General features: G+C 39.4%; 1 protein-coding gene across 3 annotated transcripts in view; it reads right to left on the minus strand.

The window, feature by feature from the left end:
• Positions 1-18,372, minus strand: part of KCNQ5 (potassium voltage-gated channel subfamily Q member 5) — a 265,424-nt gene that overhangs the window by 110,786 nt on the left and 136,266 nt on the right. The window contains exon 1 of one of the 3 annotated variants that reach the window (XM_079970425.1): positions 7,193-7,257. The exons of the other annotated variants lie outside the window; for them this stretch is intronic. Within the exon in view, the coding sequence (XP_079826551.1) occupies positions 7,193-7,212 (20 nt within the window). The 5' untranslated portion in view covers positions 7,213-7,257. Of the gene's footprint in view, positions 1-7,192; positions 7,258-18,372 lie in introns of those variants that run through there. 3 annotated transcript variants of the gene reach the window in all.

Consider the following 18,372-nt stretch of genomic DNA (forward strand, 5'->3'; position numbering starts at 1 on the left):
CTGTTGACGACTCTTAACGACTGCAATAGGTCTTACAGGAAAAAGCAAGGGGTGAGAAGGTGAAAAATGGCTTTGTCATGTATAATGAGATAAGAATCCAAGGTCTTTGTTCAGACCAGGACTCTCCATGGTTTTAAGTTTGGTGATAAGTTGCAATTCAGCAGCTTCTCTTTCCAGTCTATTTCTGAAATTCCTTTGTAGTAAAACAGCTACTTTGAGATCTTGTATAGAATGTCCTGGGAGATTGAAGTGTTCTCCTACTGGTTTCTCTGTCTTGTGATTCCTGATGTCAGATTTATGTCCGTTTATTCTTTGGCGTAAGGTCTGGCCTGTTTGTCCAATATAGAGAGCTGAAGGACACTGTTGGCATTTGATGGCATACACAATGGCATACACAATGTTAGACGATGGCATACACAATGTACACGATGAGCAATTAAATAGTCCCGAGATGGTATGTGTGATGTTGTTGGGGCCAGTAATGGTGTTGTCCGGGTGTATGTGGCAGCAAAGTTGGCATCTGGGTTTATTGCAGGCTCTGGTGCCAGTGTCCGTGTTAGGTCTGGTTGTAGTATTATTGTGGGTTAGGAGTTGTTTAAGATTGGGTGGCTGTCTGTAGGCAATGAAAGGCTGTCTGTAGGCAATGAAAGACCTATTGCAGTCGTTAAGAGTCGTCAACAGGCTCATCACAGCTATCTGCCAATCACCCATTCCCACCACCCTTCTGAGTAATACCCCTCCCCACCTTCTCACTATATAGAAGGGTCTGGAAACTTCTGTTTCAGTGTATCTGAAGAAGTGTGCATGCACACGAAAGCTCATACCAAGAACTGACTTAGTTGGTCTTTAAGGTGCTACTGGAAGGAATTTTTTTGTTTTGATAAAAGCACAGCATTAGAAATAAAGCAGTAAAAAGCAGCAGATAAAAAAACAACACAATAGAAGCCAAAAAGAGAGAACACTCAGTGGGACACAGTCATTTTCATTGCCCATGAAGAAGGCCAAGCACACCTTTCTAGGCAAACACTTCAAAAATCTGAGCACCAGAATTGTGAGCACCGACTGTACCCCAGGTGATATGGAAGAGGGCCTCTGGAAGAGGGCCTCTTCCAGGTGATATGGAAGAGGGCCTCTGGAACAGAGCTGAGTTATTGGACAAGTCCATAGATCACAGAATTGCAGAGTTGGAAGCAACCTTGAGGATCATCTAGTCCAACTTCCATATGGAGCCATCAGGGATTGAACCTGCAACCTTGGTGTTCTTAGCACTACTCTCTAACCAACTGAACCATATGGGACAAGGTGATTCCAATGGTACTTTGGCCCCAGGCTGTTCAGGGCCTTATAATTCTAAGCGGGCACCTTGAAGTGAGCCCAGAATAATTTTTTTGCAGTGGAGTTGGTAAAATACTGGAGTATTATGTCCCATTCTCCCACTTCCCTGCCGGAACATTATGGACCTATTAAAGTTTCCAGACTGTCTTCAAGAGCAAACCCACAAAGCTGGACATCTCTAGTAAGAAAAACAGTATATTAAGTTTGATGTTGCAAAGTAATGGGAAGGAATTTAACATCACACAAAGGCATTTGTTCCATCAAAGCAAGCATTTTGGCTTGCCAGATGGAAGAGTCTCCCTGCTGTGTGTTCCAGGGGGGTCTTCCCTGCACAGCCAATTGTGGGGGGCATGGGGAAAGAAAGGGGGGAAAGCCCAGTTGCACAAGCAGAAGTCCTTGCACAGCGCTTCAGCTGATGGGACTCATAGGTTGAATCCCACCCATGGTGCGCTTTTTAAAAATGGCAATGAGAATGACAGAGGATACATTTCTTGTCAAAAGCAGCAGCTACTATAGTTTAAAAACATAATTTCAGAGATTCAAAACAATGTGCTTATTTAGTTTTTAAAACTGCATTTTTTAAAAACAACAACCCAATGATCTTTTTGTTACATTTCCCCTGTTGAAACTTCACACACACACAATTTCCACTATAATTTTGTGTCTTAATTAAGCTATATTTCTTACTGAAATGTCCCAATCAAAACTTAAATCCATAATCAACCTTTATTTTATGTGTGAAGACCTGACGTACAATTTTCAAACTGCTTCTTATAAAATTATCCTTACATCTTCAGAAGGGTAACTCTTGAGCAAATGTCTTGAGATTCTATTGCAGGTAACAGGAGAACTGCACTCTTTACCCACTGAACCTAACAGGTGCAATTTGTTTTTGAGTATAAATAAAGTTGTGGCCAAAATTATGCCAAAAACCTTAAACAAAAATTCCGTGTGAGGGGTGGCTTGGGGACCTCGACACACAACTTGTTGCAGCAAACCTCACTCTTTGAGAACGTGTGCAGCTGGATTTACATAATACATAATTTGGGCTCCATATTCCGACACCAACATGTGCAAGCCTCAGGAATATGAGTTTCCCATACTGTATGCTTAAATTAAAACTATGTTCCCATTTGCACCTTGAAACGCAGTGAGGTCATTTCCCCCCACTGCATTCCCAAGCCACTTTCTTCTGCCACTGTTCACAAAAGAGGGGGATGCGGGCTGGTGACTTCTTTCCGCACACCAAGTGAAGGTTTCATCGGCACATGCGACATCACACAAAAGCCACAGTCGTATCACACCACAATGGAACCGTGGCTTCCATTTCTGAATCAGATGGAAGCTGGTTTGAGGAAAGGCACCTCTAAGAGGAGTATTTCTCTAAAAGCTACAGGTACACATATGGATTGTGGCTAATGTCATGTGAACCTGGCTTTTAAAAAGCCAGTGGTGGGAGCACACTGGCACTGTAGTAAACAGCAATGTGAATGCTAGCACCAGAGGCCTCAGGTGGGAAGGGCCATAGCTTAGTCGTAGTTGTAAAACGTCATTTCAGCCTATAAGAGCTCAGGCTCAGTGATTGGCATTTCCAGTTAAAGGATCTCAGACAGAAGGGTGGTGTGAAAGTCTTCTTCCTGGCACTTCTGGCATTGCTAGTCAAGGTGCTAGGGTTAGATGCTCCAAACAGTATGAGCTGGCATAAGGCAGCTACAAGTGTGCTCATTCGGATAGTATTCTGCACTTGTGGCATGGCGGAAGTTATCATATCACCTGAAAGAGCCACATAGCTGCAGCTTGTATTGTATGACTGCCGTAAAATGGGGCCTTGGTTTTTGGCAGCATCCATAGCCTGAATCTTTCCAAATAACTGAAACAGTTAAGGAGTCAAGGCCAGCCCACATTTGACAGTGCTGTGTCTCTTGGTCACTCCCCAGTATAATAAAGAGATGGGGTGAAAGAGATGTTTGTGCAAAGTTATTAAAACATTTTGAATTAGGAGAAAATACTATTTGGTAGGTTCTGTAAACAGAATGAATCTCAGAGTTATGCAAAAGCAGTTTCACAGTAAGTAGCATTATAGGTTCTAAAATTAAATGCAAATACAACGTATTCCGGGCTGGGGAGAGAATGCAAAGTTAGAGGAGTTATTCTTCTTTTTTAAAAAAATAAATGGGGCAGAACATGTTTAGAGCCTGCTTTAATGATCTCCTGATTTTTCTAAGACAGCTAAGTCTTGGCCTCTGTGGTGTGCCAGCTAATTTCATTACTGGAAATGGTAATTACTACATGCTGTTAGTATGAGTGCAGGAACATTAAATGTCTTTTCTTCAGTTATTTATAAATATAAGGTGTTTATTTTCCCCTAGAAATCATTATCATTACTCCTTCTCCACTAGTCCGATAATGCCTATTGTTGAAATATCTAAATCTGCTTTGAGAGCCCTTTTGGCTAAAGGTATGAATGCCTTATTTAAGGAATAAATGTCTTAAATAAATGAAAATGGTTTATTTGAAACTGAAATCTGACACACAAGGCAGACTCGATAAACACTATTTGTTTTGTGTTTTGTTTGTTTAGAGAGTGGGAACAAAGCCAGCAGAATTATACTTACAACACTGAATGGTGTTTTACTCTACAGACATATCATTTATTATCTGATGTACTTAGAAATTCCTCCTATATGTTCTTTCCCCTACAGTCCTTTAGATCCACTGAAGATTATCAGTTAAATCCTCAGTTGTAAGATGATCTTATCTTGCACATCCTGACAGAGGACTACAAAGACTGATTCTATCAGCCCCCTCTCTTTAAAAATACCAGACCGTGAAGAGCTTGGATGGTTTCTCTACCCCCACCCCAATATAAGGTAAAAGAATTATTTTGAAGGTTGCATTGGAATCAGCAGCAGAAAAACATTTTGCATTTAAGTTGTATAGAGCATAATTTGTATGCAGTACAATTCATGCCCAAATCAAATTACCAACAGAAAAGGGCTAATAATCCTATATGCAACCTATATCCATTCATGGATAGTTTGCCACTGATTTCAATATATTTGGCAACTTCTAATTTGTTCTATTACATAACCGTAATATTCCGTATTTGTTTGCTTCCTCCTTAAATCTGACGACTAACGGTGACTAAAGGGCTGGTGATTATTACTAGAATATGAACTGAATGAAGGACAGCATACAAATGTTTTAAATAAAATACACATGTACCAACTGACACAGAAGGTATATCCAATCCCACCTTCCTGTGCAACTGACAGAATGCTGCCTAAGGACTCAGCTACACAGCTAAAAATAAAACGTTTTAAATGTGTTGTAAAGTGGCACCTCTGGTTATGAACTTAATTTGTTCCGGAGGTTCATTCTTAAGCTGAAACCATTCTTATCCTGAGGCGCACTTTCACTAATGGGGCCTCCTGTTCGCATCCTGGGGCAAAGTTCACAACCAGGAGCAGCTACTTCCAGGTTAGCGTAGCTCGTAACCAGAAGCGTTTGTAACCAGAGGTACCACTGTACAAATATGACACTAGATGGCTATGCAAAATTAAATTATTTTTCAAAACATTTTTTTTTAAAAAAGGATTTTCACCGTGTCTTTTTATATGTGTGTAGATTCCACCTAACTACATCAGGGATGGAAAAACATTGGCCCTCCAGATATTGTTGTACTACTACTATTTCTTTATTAAATTTGTATACCACCCTATAACCATAGATCTCAGGGCGGACTACAACTCCCATCATCCCAACTATTGCCTATTGCTGGCAGGGACTGATGGGGACTGGAGTAAACAACATGTGGAGAGAGTCACAGGTACAAACTAGGCATGGTGCGAGGGATCTATGATAAGGATATCTTGTTAAATTTCATTTCATTTTAGTAAGTACTGCTTTGAAGATTGAGGAAATGGTGTCAGGGGAGGTGTTTGCACCTCTGCGGTGGGGGTGGGAGTAAACGCAGGTATAGTATCTGCAAGTTTCCCACATGAAGATAAAAGCAGCACAGGAATGATTTACGCTGGGGAAGCAGTACAGGGGAAATGGTAAGGGTTAAATTGCCACAGAGGGTCTTCTAATTATCTATAGAAAGGAAAATGCATGAGATTTTCACTAGCAGTTAGTGCCTATGCCGGCACTGCTTCTCCAACAGAAGTGGAGGTGGCGGGGCACCCATTGGGGTGGCACCTCAGGGGCTTCTGCCTGAGGCAACTGCTTTACTTTGCTTCACAGGTGGGCCAGTGCTGACAGTAGCCATGACCAAAGAAGCAGAAATGAAACCTATAAAATCAAGAAACCATATGCAAGCAAATGTAAACATGAGCTGTCTAAGTGCAATTGAGCTAACACAATATGTAATTAATAATCCTGAAAACTGAGTATTAGCAGTGGGATACTGAGAAATTGAAAATAGCCCTTCCGTGAAGGGAGAGAATAGCTCTTCTATTAAGTTTTCCTCCCCCCCCCCAGCATCTTTCTGAGCCCCTACAAAATCTTTTTCATTTCATTGTCTAAATGAAGGCCATGCCTTTTACGATTAGTAGTTTAATACAGGAAGAGATGTTAATCTTCGGCTGATTCTATTAATGTAATTTATGTAGCGGTTTTCTAATAATGTGATGTTAAGCAGAGCACACCAAACGTATTTATGTCTTTTCTAAGGATTTCCTTTGTGTTGAAAATGCAGAAGTATCTTGCACCCACAATCCATATTCATTCTCTCTCTCTCTCTGTGTATGTGACACACTGTTCTTTTTGTCTTCTATTATAAGTAATTTAAAATTTGCCAGATTGCCTACAGTTGGATGTCCAAAACTCCCACTAATTTCAGTGGGAGTTGTAATAACATTTCTTAGGGCTAGAATTTGACCTCATTATGGACAGAGATTTGGACGATTACAGCACAATTCAAGCCAAATCCATCACTTAAATTTCTATCAACTCAACTTTTTGAAAATACAGATAAGAAGTGGGGTTGCAAACTTTAATGCATTAATCAGTGTAATTAATCAACTACAAGCTTTAATTTTAGCTCAAAATTGCTACTCCCACATCATGTTTGAGCTCCGTTCCCTGTACATCAAACTCGGTCAAACAGAAGACTTTTTTTTCCTTTTAGTTTTATCCAAAGCTAGGAGACATTTCCCCCTACCAAATGTGAAAACTACAGTGGGTCAACAAATCAATAGGAAGTACTGTAAATAGTATGTATATGATAATACAAAAACATTTTGAATATTCAGTCTCCAATCATATAAACACTTACTCTTAAGTTCCACTGAACCATGAGGCATGTCTGAATTCAGTTCTTCAGATGTCCAGTTGAAAAAGAATCTTAGGTACGACAGTTAGGAAAGGCTCCTATAATACCCTTGACAGCTACGGTCATCAGTCATAGTAGACTAGGCTACTTGAGCCAATGATCCAACTCAGTATAAGACAGTTACATATATAATCAGCACTCATTTAAGAACTAACATCATGAGACAACAAGCTCTGAATCTTGATTATACAATCAACTCCATTGTTTACATACATGAACTAAGGACTGATTTCACACGGTATTATAATTGCACATGGTAATATGTTTGCATATTAGGTGATAGAGGCCCGATCGGTTCATTTTTGGACAATTCATTAAATTACTCATGCAAATCTGCCCAAATTAAACTTAGAAAAATCCCCTCCTTCACTGGCTCTTAGCAAAGGAATAATTCGCAAAGCAAGCAAGCAGAGCATTTCATTCACAGCGAGAATAAAAATGCCTCTTGAATCAGTATTAATCTTGTCTCTAAAGCGCTTCCCTACAGGGTGATTTTAAATAATGTCAACAGAAGCCTCTTACCTAATGCCATCTGAGTTCATAAGGGAATTGTTAAAGACAAGAAGTGAATACTGTAGATGAAAAGTTTTTCTTCCTCACTCTAATATTTCTCCATTCCACAGTTGCCATGACAATCACAAGAGAAAGGGAATTCTGTGTTTACATTCCATTCTAACGAAACTTTTTCCAGAGAAGGAGCAGCTTTCAGTCCTTCATAATAATAAACTTTGCCTTTTATTTTCAAAATTGTACTCCTGCCCTATTATTAGGTTCTTTCTTGCTTGAACTGCAAATAAATTCCACATCTACTATATAGGAATATTGCCCTGGGGAACTTGTCTCACCTGTTTTAAATTGGAAAACTATATTTCAGCATTCCAAATACATGTATTTACTTCCTTGACTTTTGGGGTGCATTTCCCAAATTTTGCAAAGTAGTAGGTATGGTACAGAATCCAACTTGTTTCAAAACAGAGACGAGGCAAGTACAAATGATTCTTGATGCTGACAACCCTGGAGCGTCATTATTAGAGTGTTACCAAAAGCAATTACATTGTTGCTAGGTTGAAAAGATAATTGATAGCATGACTAATAGAGTAACAGGTGATCCAATGCTAAAAACCAAAAAAGGCAAAAGCAAAATTATCTCTTCCTCTAGATCTAGCAGAAACAATCTGTAATAATGTCCCAAATTACTGTCATGTATTATTCACACATACACTTTCATTCTGGTCTTTTCTCTTTAACTATTAAACAAAGAAACCAATTTCCCAGTATCCCGATTGAATCTATTTTCAGCAATGAACCATCACCATAAAAAATAGAAAATGAAACTGTACTAAAGCATATAAAATAGGAAGTAGTCTGTCCCTTCTAGTTATTTTTTAAAAATGCTGATTTGATGGCCATTTTCAGGTTCAACTCAAAGCCACAACAAAGAGTCTTAAAGGCAAGCAAATTTATGATGGCATAATTTTTTTTGTAGATCAGACTACACTTTATCAGATATATCTAACGAAGTGGACTCTGTCCATGCAACTTATCCCATAATAAATTTGTTCATCGTTCTCAACATGAACAGGAGTCTAGTGGCCCCTTAATGACCAACATGGTTATCTCTCTTGAAACTCAAAGCCAGTGCACATATTTGCTGAGGCTGCTATTGGGGAGTGTGGAAGCTGTAGCCCTGTTCGTATATTGCATAAGATCTTTCCAAACTGCTCAAAAGGCTTCTGGTTTAGTCCTACCAGACAAGAGTTTTACATGCCATGCAAGCTTTTCCCGTATAGCTATACTCCAGATGTTATGCCACCATTTTCCAGTGCCAGTTTCCTCTAATGTTTTCCACTTCTGAACATGGTAGTACATGCTGCCACTAATAAAAGAATTAATGATGTCTTCAATTTCATTTCCTCATTTCTACTATCAAATATTGATAATAGCACCAGTTGAGGTGTAGCTTGAACAGCTTCTCCAAGAATATTCCTCATTTCAATAAAAAAAATGGGACCATAATGCCTGTGCCTAAGGGTACTCCCACCACATATGAAAATACGTTCCTCTATTTTCATATCCTCTTTCACAACTGGAAGATTGATTGGAGGTGATGCAGGGAAGTTGAACCAGTGTATAATGCCATCTGTAATTTATTTTTAATGCAAGCTCCCTTGTTTTGGCTGATATTGATATGTTTAACTATTTCCCCTCCAGACCCTTTCCCATTTATCCCCCACAATTTTCTCCTGCAAGTCTGTTTCCCATATATGCTTCAAGCTATTTAGATTTCCAAATCCCATGTTTACTAAGCTCCTGACACAAATCTTTAGCTGTTGGGCCCAGGTTAAAAAACAACAACAACGTTTTCCATTTGTGTAAATTCACACGTTGCTTGGGTCTTAATCACAGGATCATGCAAAACTTTCCAAATACAGTATGGTATACCTGAAACCACTCTATATTCAGATCTTGGATTGCCAATTGTAACTGTTAACACATGATTGTTCTGTCATTAGGATAGAAGTCCAGTATGCGATAATAACCCTTGGGACGTAACTTAAGAAGGGCTCTCTGTATTGATGAGTCAATAGCAGAGTAATTGGAGAGTAGACAGGGATATATTTTTCTGCCATTTTCCCCAAATTGCCAACAAACATATGGTGAAGGGGTTATCATATTTTTTTTTGTAATGTCACCACTGACACTAGACCATAAATAAGTGGGACCTCAGTGTGGTTAGAATAAGTTTCCATCACACATACCAAATGCATACGAAACACCTCAAAATAAGATAATGAGTTGGGAAGCCCTCATTCCCACACATTACCCACATTCTGAAATAAGCTGTATCTACACAATAAAATATCTATTTTATTTTTTTCTGAAGTAGTAAAAAATAGCCTATCTACACACAGAGAGAGAGAGAGAGAGAGAGAGAGAGAGAGAGAGAGAGAGACCTAAGGTACAGTAAGCCTACAACTTACATGGGGTTTTTATTCCCAGCCACTATTCATGTCACTGGAATGCATGCAAGTCGGTTCCATCTCTGCCTGCTTTCAGCGCAGAAAACAGTGTGCATGTCAGCAGTTGTGCACATGCTGGTTGTGTGTGAGTGGGGAGGTGCCTGTATAGTCAAAATGCATTGGGTGCAATGATGGGTGGGATTACCAAAGTCTTTTCCCCAGACGCCCTCCCCCTTTCTTATTTTTTAATTATTATTTTTTGCCAAGTGCACAAAGCAGAATGTGCACAAGTTAAAAGTGCACAAATTTTAGGCTTACTGTACTTTTAAATCTTATCTTCCTTTCTCTCCTCAAAGTGCTCTGAAGATTCGTTCCCTTCTATTTCAGTTCTGTCAACTAAAAGATGCTTAAAACAATTAGCAAAATAATTCAAAGTTTATTCACAACCAGCTGTACCGCTAGTAAGCGTGACTTGTTCACAAAACCTTACTTTAATCTGAAGATGCACTTTAATTTAAAAGCATCCATATCACACAAAATCTGAATCACATTGCTTATTTCTTTCTGTCCAGAAAGTTGTATGCCATAGCACTAAAGTGAACTCCAAACATAGGCAGACAAAATTGTCCAGCTAACTTAATGACTAATTTTAAGGCAGGGCTTTAAAAAATTCTGTATGGTATATGCTATAAAAATTCAGGTTAGTTGTATGTACAAGTGATGATTTTGTGCTAAAACAGAATTGTAAATGCAAATGTTCTAGCAAAGCGTATTATTTTATGTGTCGTTTTTCTTGGGCTACTACTGTATCTTTAGTTATTCACTTAATATTGTTGAGAAAATGAGGAATAAATCTGAATCATACCACTTTACATATTAAATGAACTCTTTTGGAGAAGTGCCCATGCTTAATCTGAATGCTTAGAATAGTAGTGTAAGACCTAAATAAAAAAAATAGTTGGGCCACTTACCGTTCTGCCATCTTTTATTCTCTGACAACCACAAAGGGCAATTGCCTCCAAGTCCTTGTGGGAAATCTTCAGGTCTGCCTAATTAAGTCTAATGCCACAATTACCAATGATCACAACCTTTGTGCTCAAGCATTCATCACAGCTAAACTGCATTGTCACAAATGGCTCTCCCCAGGATCTCTGTATTAAGTTTGCATTCAGGGGCATACACAACTGCTTATCAAAGCATGTTGGAAATGAGAGAAATAAAAGATGAAGTCCCATAAGTAATGAGCGTGTGTTGTTTCGCTGGATCAGAACGAAGTTTCAACTAGACTAGCATTATGTTTCCAACAATGCAGAGAGGATTGGTGAAACATAATAGCTAAGAATGTTTTGGAAAAGCTGTAACAGCCTGGCTTTATCCCAGTCTGCCACTGCTGGAGACTGAACACTGCCATCTTTGAACATTTAAGATTAAATGACTCCCTTTAAAAAAACAAGCTACATGGTGACTTTGCACTATTGGACAACATTTCTGATCACACAAGGCAGGGCACTCAATTTTTCCTTATCCCCCCTTCCACCTATTACGGTTCCCCACGCCCCTGAAAAGTTGCTCCTGAGGGTTAGGGGGCTCCAGAATAGAATGAGCAATGGCACAGATGGCTGCAGCAGGCAGGAACAAAAGTTTAGTGTCCCGCCTTATGAGAGCAGAAGCACTTTCCGCTAGTGCAGTTGGCTCCCAAACCCCGCTTGCCATGAAGCACTTGAAAATTTCTCAAGGTCTTTGCAAACCATTTAATATTTTTTCTGTTTGTTGTAGCAAGTGTTGTGGGCTGTGCTAGATACAGTGTAATTTTTAACCGCATTTTTACAGACATACTGCAGATCACAGGGTGAGAAAGCCTGAGCTAGGTCATTGCCACCACTGGATACATGCCAATGAGCATCATCTTTAAAGGTCATTATGCTAGTTGACTATAATAATACCCTGCACTGATGAAGCATGTGGTGTGGGAAGAACTTTTCTCTCTCTCTTGGATCAACTGACACTCCAGACTCTAGCCACCTTGGATTAACCTAGCACCTCAGACTATTTCTACAACACAATGTAAAAACATCCAAAAATATAATTTCATTCACATCTCAAATTTAATTTAGAAGATGCAAGAGAAAGCATATCAAATAAGATAATAATGTGCATTGTCAGTAAAATTTTGACTTAACACAACTCCTTAAACTCCTTCAAGGGTGAACTTCACAACTGGTTTTGTGATTATTTATATATATATATATATGGAAAATTTCTCTGTTGTTCATATTCTTGATCATATTAATTGTCCTTTTCTGTATCTTCTAACTCTATAGCATCCTTTTTCCTTTTTTTTTAAAAAAGGAGTTAGTTGGAACTTCACACAATATTCCAAATGTGAACATACTACAAATTTATATCATGGGTTGAATTCCAAGGTGCATTCTGTGTATAGAAGTCTTCTTTTATTCACAGTAGATTTCATGTTAGAGTGCTGTGTGAGAAAAGTAAAATCCAAAGATGTTATTGAGCTTGTGTAAGAGCTTGTGTTTGTAGAAGAATGCTAATGGATTCCCCCCCCCTCACATTTGTGGGGGGTTGTTGTTGTTTTTTGGATCCAATTACTGGATTTATCTGGTATAGCTGACATGCAGGGCAAAAGATGGGTAACCTGGTTGTCACATGATAATTGCAATATTCAGCTCAATGATCATGAACCAGCTAGAAAGGGCTAGAAAGGCAGATTAAACTCCATGATCAAAGGCAGAGTATTGTACACATCAGTCCACTTAAGGCATACTAGTCTAGCCTGAATCTCTTGACATTTTCTGTAAAATTATTTCAGTGGTTACAGTTAGAAAAGGTCTCCCACATTTTGTGTATGCAAGTGAACAAATGGTAAAAAATAAGACTCAAATGTGAGTCTTGTCACATCTTAAAAGCTAAGTAATTTATTATCGGATAAGTTTTTGTGGACTTCATCAGATGCATGAAAGCTAATACCATAATAAAGATGTTAGCCTTTAAGGTGCCACAATACTCTGTTATTTTTGATACAGCAGACTAAGACAGCTACACTACTGAAATATGTTTAAAAAGCCATTGTTTGCTTAAAGGATACCTTCATATTGAACCATCTTTTAAAATCAGGATCCCTATTATTCTTATTCTTTGCAAAATGTCAAAAGCTAATTCCTTACTTCAGTTTTGTACCATTCTGTGACATTTCACTCTCGTTGGATAAACTATAGTGTCAAAATTTAACAACGTTGTGTCAAAATAAATCTTGCATGTCAAGCAACAATCAGAAAACAGGGTATAAGGAAGCTGATAAAAATACTCAGATGCAACTTCTACTGGTAGAATTTATTCAAATAATAACAGTGAAAAAGAATTATAGGGCAGTATATCTGCAGCAAATTATCAAATAATTACTGTGTTTGTTTAAAATTCATTCACGCATGCAAACTCATACTTTGATTGCCAAAATAAAGAAATAAAATATAATCACTTGATCCAGAATCTAAATAACTTCGACCCTGGGTTTTTTAAATAAATGAAACTGCTTATTTCCATGTATGCATTAGATCAATTGATGAAAAGCCCTTGGGGAAAATTTCAGTGTCCAAATGGACATCTGAGCTGATTACCATACTCAAACTGTTTTCTAGATGTGTATTTTACACTCAGTCTGGAATTCCCACCAGCGGTGATTACACCAGTAAAAGTGGCAGATTATTGTGTACACATCATTAAGAGAGCTGCTAATGAGCTGTTGTATCCTGGCATTTGGATAATTCATGCAACAGTTTTGATACTGGTGAAAATTAACAGCTTTGTGCTGCTTGAAGTTGCTAATTGGTGTAATACTGTACAGTAGAGTCACATGGCTGATTCAGATGCACCACTTGCTAAATCACAGCATAGCATTATGTGAATGAGCCTGGCCTTGCTCCCCTTGCCAGCTAGTGCACTTCCACCTTGTCCAGTGTAGCCGCAAGATGTTCAGAAGCGTTTGCTTCCATTTTGAACCATAATTGATGTAGCTGGCTTAGTTTCACTAACCATAGTTAAGGTTATCCAGTTTGTCTGAGGTTTGGACGATACAACAAACTGCATTTATTATAGTAAAGGGGATTTGAACCACCGACCTTCTGATCGGCAAGCCCTAGGCTCTGTGGTTTAACCCACAGTGCCACCTGCGTCCCGCATTTATTATACTGGGAAGTAAAAAAATTCAACTCCTCCTCATTGTGGCTGCTCCAGGTGAGCAGTGCACTAGCCTGGAGAGATTCTAGGCTTGTTTTTGTAATGCAGAATCAGCTATTGTGAAATACCAGACATAAATACCTGCAAAACTTATCATGGCAATCTCTGTGTTGGTATGATGGACCTGTTCAGACTCACTCTGCAATGGATTTACCTTACTTTTAATTACAAACTTTGCGGAAGCTCAAGGGCCCCACAATTCTAATTTTCACAATTCAAATAATGTTTGAGTACTCCCACTATTAGGGGCACGGGTGTGGGTTAAACCGCAGAGCCTAGGACTTGCCGATCAGAAGGTCAGCGGTTCGAATCCCTGTGACGGGGTGAGCTCCCGTTTCTCGGTCCCAGCTCCTGCCAACCTAGCAGTTTGAAAGCACCTCAAAGTGCAAGTAGATAAATAGGTACCGTTCTGGTGGGAAGGTAAACGGCATTTCCATGCGCTGCTCTGGTTCGCCGGAAGCGGCTTAGTCATGCTGGCCACATGCTGAACGCCGGCTCCCTCAGCCAATAAAGCGAGATGAGCTTCGCAACCCCACAGTTGGTCATGACTGGACCTAATGGCCAGGGGTCTCTTTACCTTTACCTTACTCCCACTATTTATTAAAAAAAAAAAAAACCCTTCCCCTCTTAATAATAAACAATTAAGAAAATGTCTGTGGGGGCAGGATATGGGAGGTCAGAATGACATGAGGCCCATTCAGACACACATGCAAGGAGAAGCAGGGACACATCGCCGAGCTCCACGTATCATAGCATGTCATTTCTATCAAGTTTGAGGGCGAAGGCTGAGGCAGGGCCCTCCTTTGCTCAATGAGGCTCCCCCATTGTGCAGGGTCTTAAATCACACACAGAGCCTCCATGGGTGGAGGAGACTTGCCCCCTCAAAACCATTCATTGGGGCTTATCTTAAGGAAAGCATGTATAGGATTGCAGCCTAAGGCTATATTCTCCTCCCATTACCCAATCTTTTCTTTACACAATGGTTATGAGTTAAACAAGAAAAATTTGGAAAGAGGAATGATAACAATATATAGTTTAGTATTCTCTTTATCACCAGTCTCTGCCTTAACTACAGAATGTGCACAAGTGTGTGTTATGTCTGTGGAACATGAATTTACCAAGGGATCAAAAAAAACAGTTATCTAAATTCTGAAGTGTTGTGGGCAACATAAATGCTCAGACGTCAGTGCTGACAGCCGGCTAATGCCTTATTTTAATTACACACCCTGCAGAAGCTCAGGTGCCTCACGCTTCTTTCTGATTCCCACAATTAATGTTTGAAGAGCGACTCATGGATCTCACCAATCAGAAGGTCACCTGGAGTCTCACTTCAAATATTACTTTAATTGCAGGCAATTAAATTGTGAGGAGTGCAAATTGAGTTGCGAGGCACTCAAAGCTTCTGAAAGTCATGCTGTTAAAGTAATGTATGAATTGGCTTGCATAGCTCACTCGTGCTGCCATTTGCTGCTGTGTATTCTTTCATTTTTGGTCAACCGACGCCTTCTGATGTTGTCCATTATCTGCTGGTTTTCTTGGCACGCGGCTGCAGCTTTTTAGAAAAGTTGCCACTGAGTGCAGAAAGCCAATCCAACTTCAGATTAGGGGTTTATTTATTTATTTTAAACATTTCTCTATAGTGCCTTACTGATCAAGTATTCAAGGCAGCTATTGAAATAAATTAAATGAATTTTAAATAAGACACTTCTTTGGGGAAAAAATAGCCCTTTTCAGGCACTCAGGAGACTCACATGGTTAGAATTATGTAAGGGGAGAAGAAGGACATGCTAGCTAATGCCATCCCTGCCATCGTGGTAGCCACTGAATACACTCATGAGTAAACCCTACTGTAAATGTTGGTTGTTACTTCTGAGCTAAACCTATTATCTATATCTATATCTATATCTATATCTCCAGTCTTCTTCTAGACTGGGCTGCAGATCTTATAACTGGTTCAACCAAGAACTTTTGAGAGGAGGCACTAGAAGGATTACAGGAATATAATAAATTATTAGGGGGTATGATAAGGACAGTAAGAGGCCAAACAGAAAAAAGAGGAAGCAAAATAAACGATGGGGCTATGAGTGTTGCAAAGGTACAGGAGAGGTCATAAAGCAGAAGATACAAATGGAAAGCAGATTTGTGCTCTGGAAGCACAGAGACAGTGGTAAACGTCTATCTGAGCAAAGTGAAGGATACATTGGGCATAACTCAAGGAGGTGGTGGAGATTTGTGATCAGAACTCTCATCTCTTTCCATTTTATCAAATAGCAGCAACTGAAACTCTGTCTGTCTGTCTGTCTGTCTGTCTGTGTGTTTTAAGCTTTCCCTCTAGGCCATCTTCCGAATGAAAATCACCCCCTCTAAAGCTGCTATTTGTCCTGTGTAGGTTTGTAGGTGTGTTTGTGTGTGTGTGTAAAGTATACAAATAAAGTTTCCCCTAATGGTGCATACAACCATTCTGGTATGCGTGAGAAAGTGAGGGAGAGAAAGATTATTAAAAAAACCCACCACTGAGGAAAGAACCCCCCCCCCAGAGCAAAACAGTCCCAATCTGCCCCCCTCCAACAGCTATTTACTAAAATTTAATGATATCGCAGATGTAATCACAGCTCTTTGTTTACTTGTCTAATTAGGCCTGTATATAATTTTACTTACACCGAGTGATAATGAACTAAGTCACACTCGGAGCTAATCCATTGAAATAAACGGTTACTTAATTCCATTGATTTCAGCGGCTCTACTCTGAGCGTGACTAGCACTGAATATCACCCATTGTATTTAATAATGCATTTATAGAACACGAGTTACAATACTGCTCATGACCTGCGGTGTTTTCAAATAACACCTAAACTGTGGAACAAACTTCCAACTCTCGAGGTTTTGAAGTGGTATTTTGTAAATAAATGTATTATACAGTCAAATCATTGCCGTTTTTATTTGGTTTATATATTAGATATATCTTATACAAAACATTCTACCTCAGAGCACCAGGAGTGGCTTTCCTGGTAGAGGGGAGCCACAGCAATAGCCTCCTGGCAGCAGCGATGCTGCCACTTAAGAGGAGGGAGACAGGTGAGGTAGCAGTGAAGCTGGGACCATACAGGTACACTGGTTTGAGGGCTGGATTGGCTTTGCTAGTGTCCCTGTGCAGCCATTACCTTGCTTGCTGCAGCTCAACTCCAATGGACAAGCTGCTCCTACTGCACAGGACTACAGCTGATAAAAACAAATGTCCTAAGTCAGGTAGGAAAATGCATTGCACCTGATTTCCCACTGTGCAAACTGCAGGGTCACATGCTCCTCCTCTTTTGCACTTCTACTTTCAGTTTTAAATAAACCACAGCTCCATGTAATATCTGAACTCGGGAGACGGTGATTTGTTTTAAATTTGAAAATCAGAAAAGATCTAAAACCCTGGTATATCCTGATTTGTTGTAGCTATTTTGGGACACTAAGATTGCTGTCATAATGATAGCTCCCAATTTCCCCCCTCTCCTGTGAATACTGCATCAGTTATGTTATGTTGTGTGTGTGTAATCCTTCAAAGAACTATAGTGTAGGTGTCATGGTAGTATCGTCTTTTGCAGAAAAACAAATCAAATCAAATATGTTTTCTGGAAAAATAGGACGTATTGTTTCTGAAGCATTTATGAAAAGAACAACCTTTTGCAATCTGTTTTGGCAAACAGCTGAGCTTTCCTTTCAAGCCCTCTTATAAGTGAGCAAATAATAAATGTTGCTGAATGTCACTCTTGTCATCTGTTAAAAACCATCAAGAGGGAACTTACTTACATTGCTTAATGAGTCTAGTGTAGTAAACAGCTATTAGACTGGGACTAAGTTTGGATGCTGCATTGAACTATGGTTTAGTGCTATGTGAAGAAGCCTTGGATTTAGTATGCTCCCCCCCCCCTTTCCTCCAGTGCAGCCATCAGGAGGACTTTGGAAGCATTTCCTTCCATTTTCAATGAATGCAGCTTGTCAATAACATTTGAATTGGGAGGAACTGCTACTAGGTTTAATTATGCTTTGTCCAAACAAACTTCATAACGTAGTTTACAATCCTTGCTTGTTCAGATTAACTATTGTTCATGGTTTGCACATAAAGTCAAACCAAGTGAAAATGGAAACAAACACTTCCAAAGTTTTCCTCACAGCTGGTGCTGTACGGTGGCACCAAGATTTAAGATTCAAGCCCCACATTCATACAATGATATCAGGATTTTAAAGCATCATTATTACAATCCCATATTCTCCTCATAAATGCCACATGTGTGGGGTAGCGGTCATATGTGTATCGTAGAACTTAAATTTCACTATGGAACCTAAATTACTGGCACCAAACTTTGTGTGATACTCCCCCCCCAAAAAAAAAACCCCACCCCATTTCCCCCCACACCACTACTCATGGTCATATCTCAAAGGGATCCTTTTAGATGGCCTATCCATGTTCCAGAAATGGATGCTAAATCAATTTCCAACTTC

This window comes from Podarcis cretensis, assembly GCF_951804945.1.
Source record: "Podarcis cretensis genome assembly, chromosome: 3".
Lineage (NCBI taxonomy): Eukaryota > Metazoa > Chordata > Lepidosauria > Squamata > Lacertidae > Podarcis > Podarcis cretensis.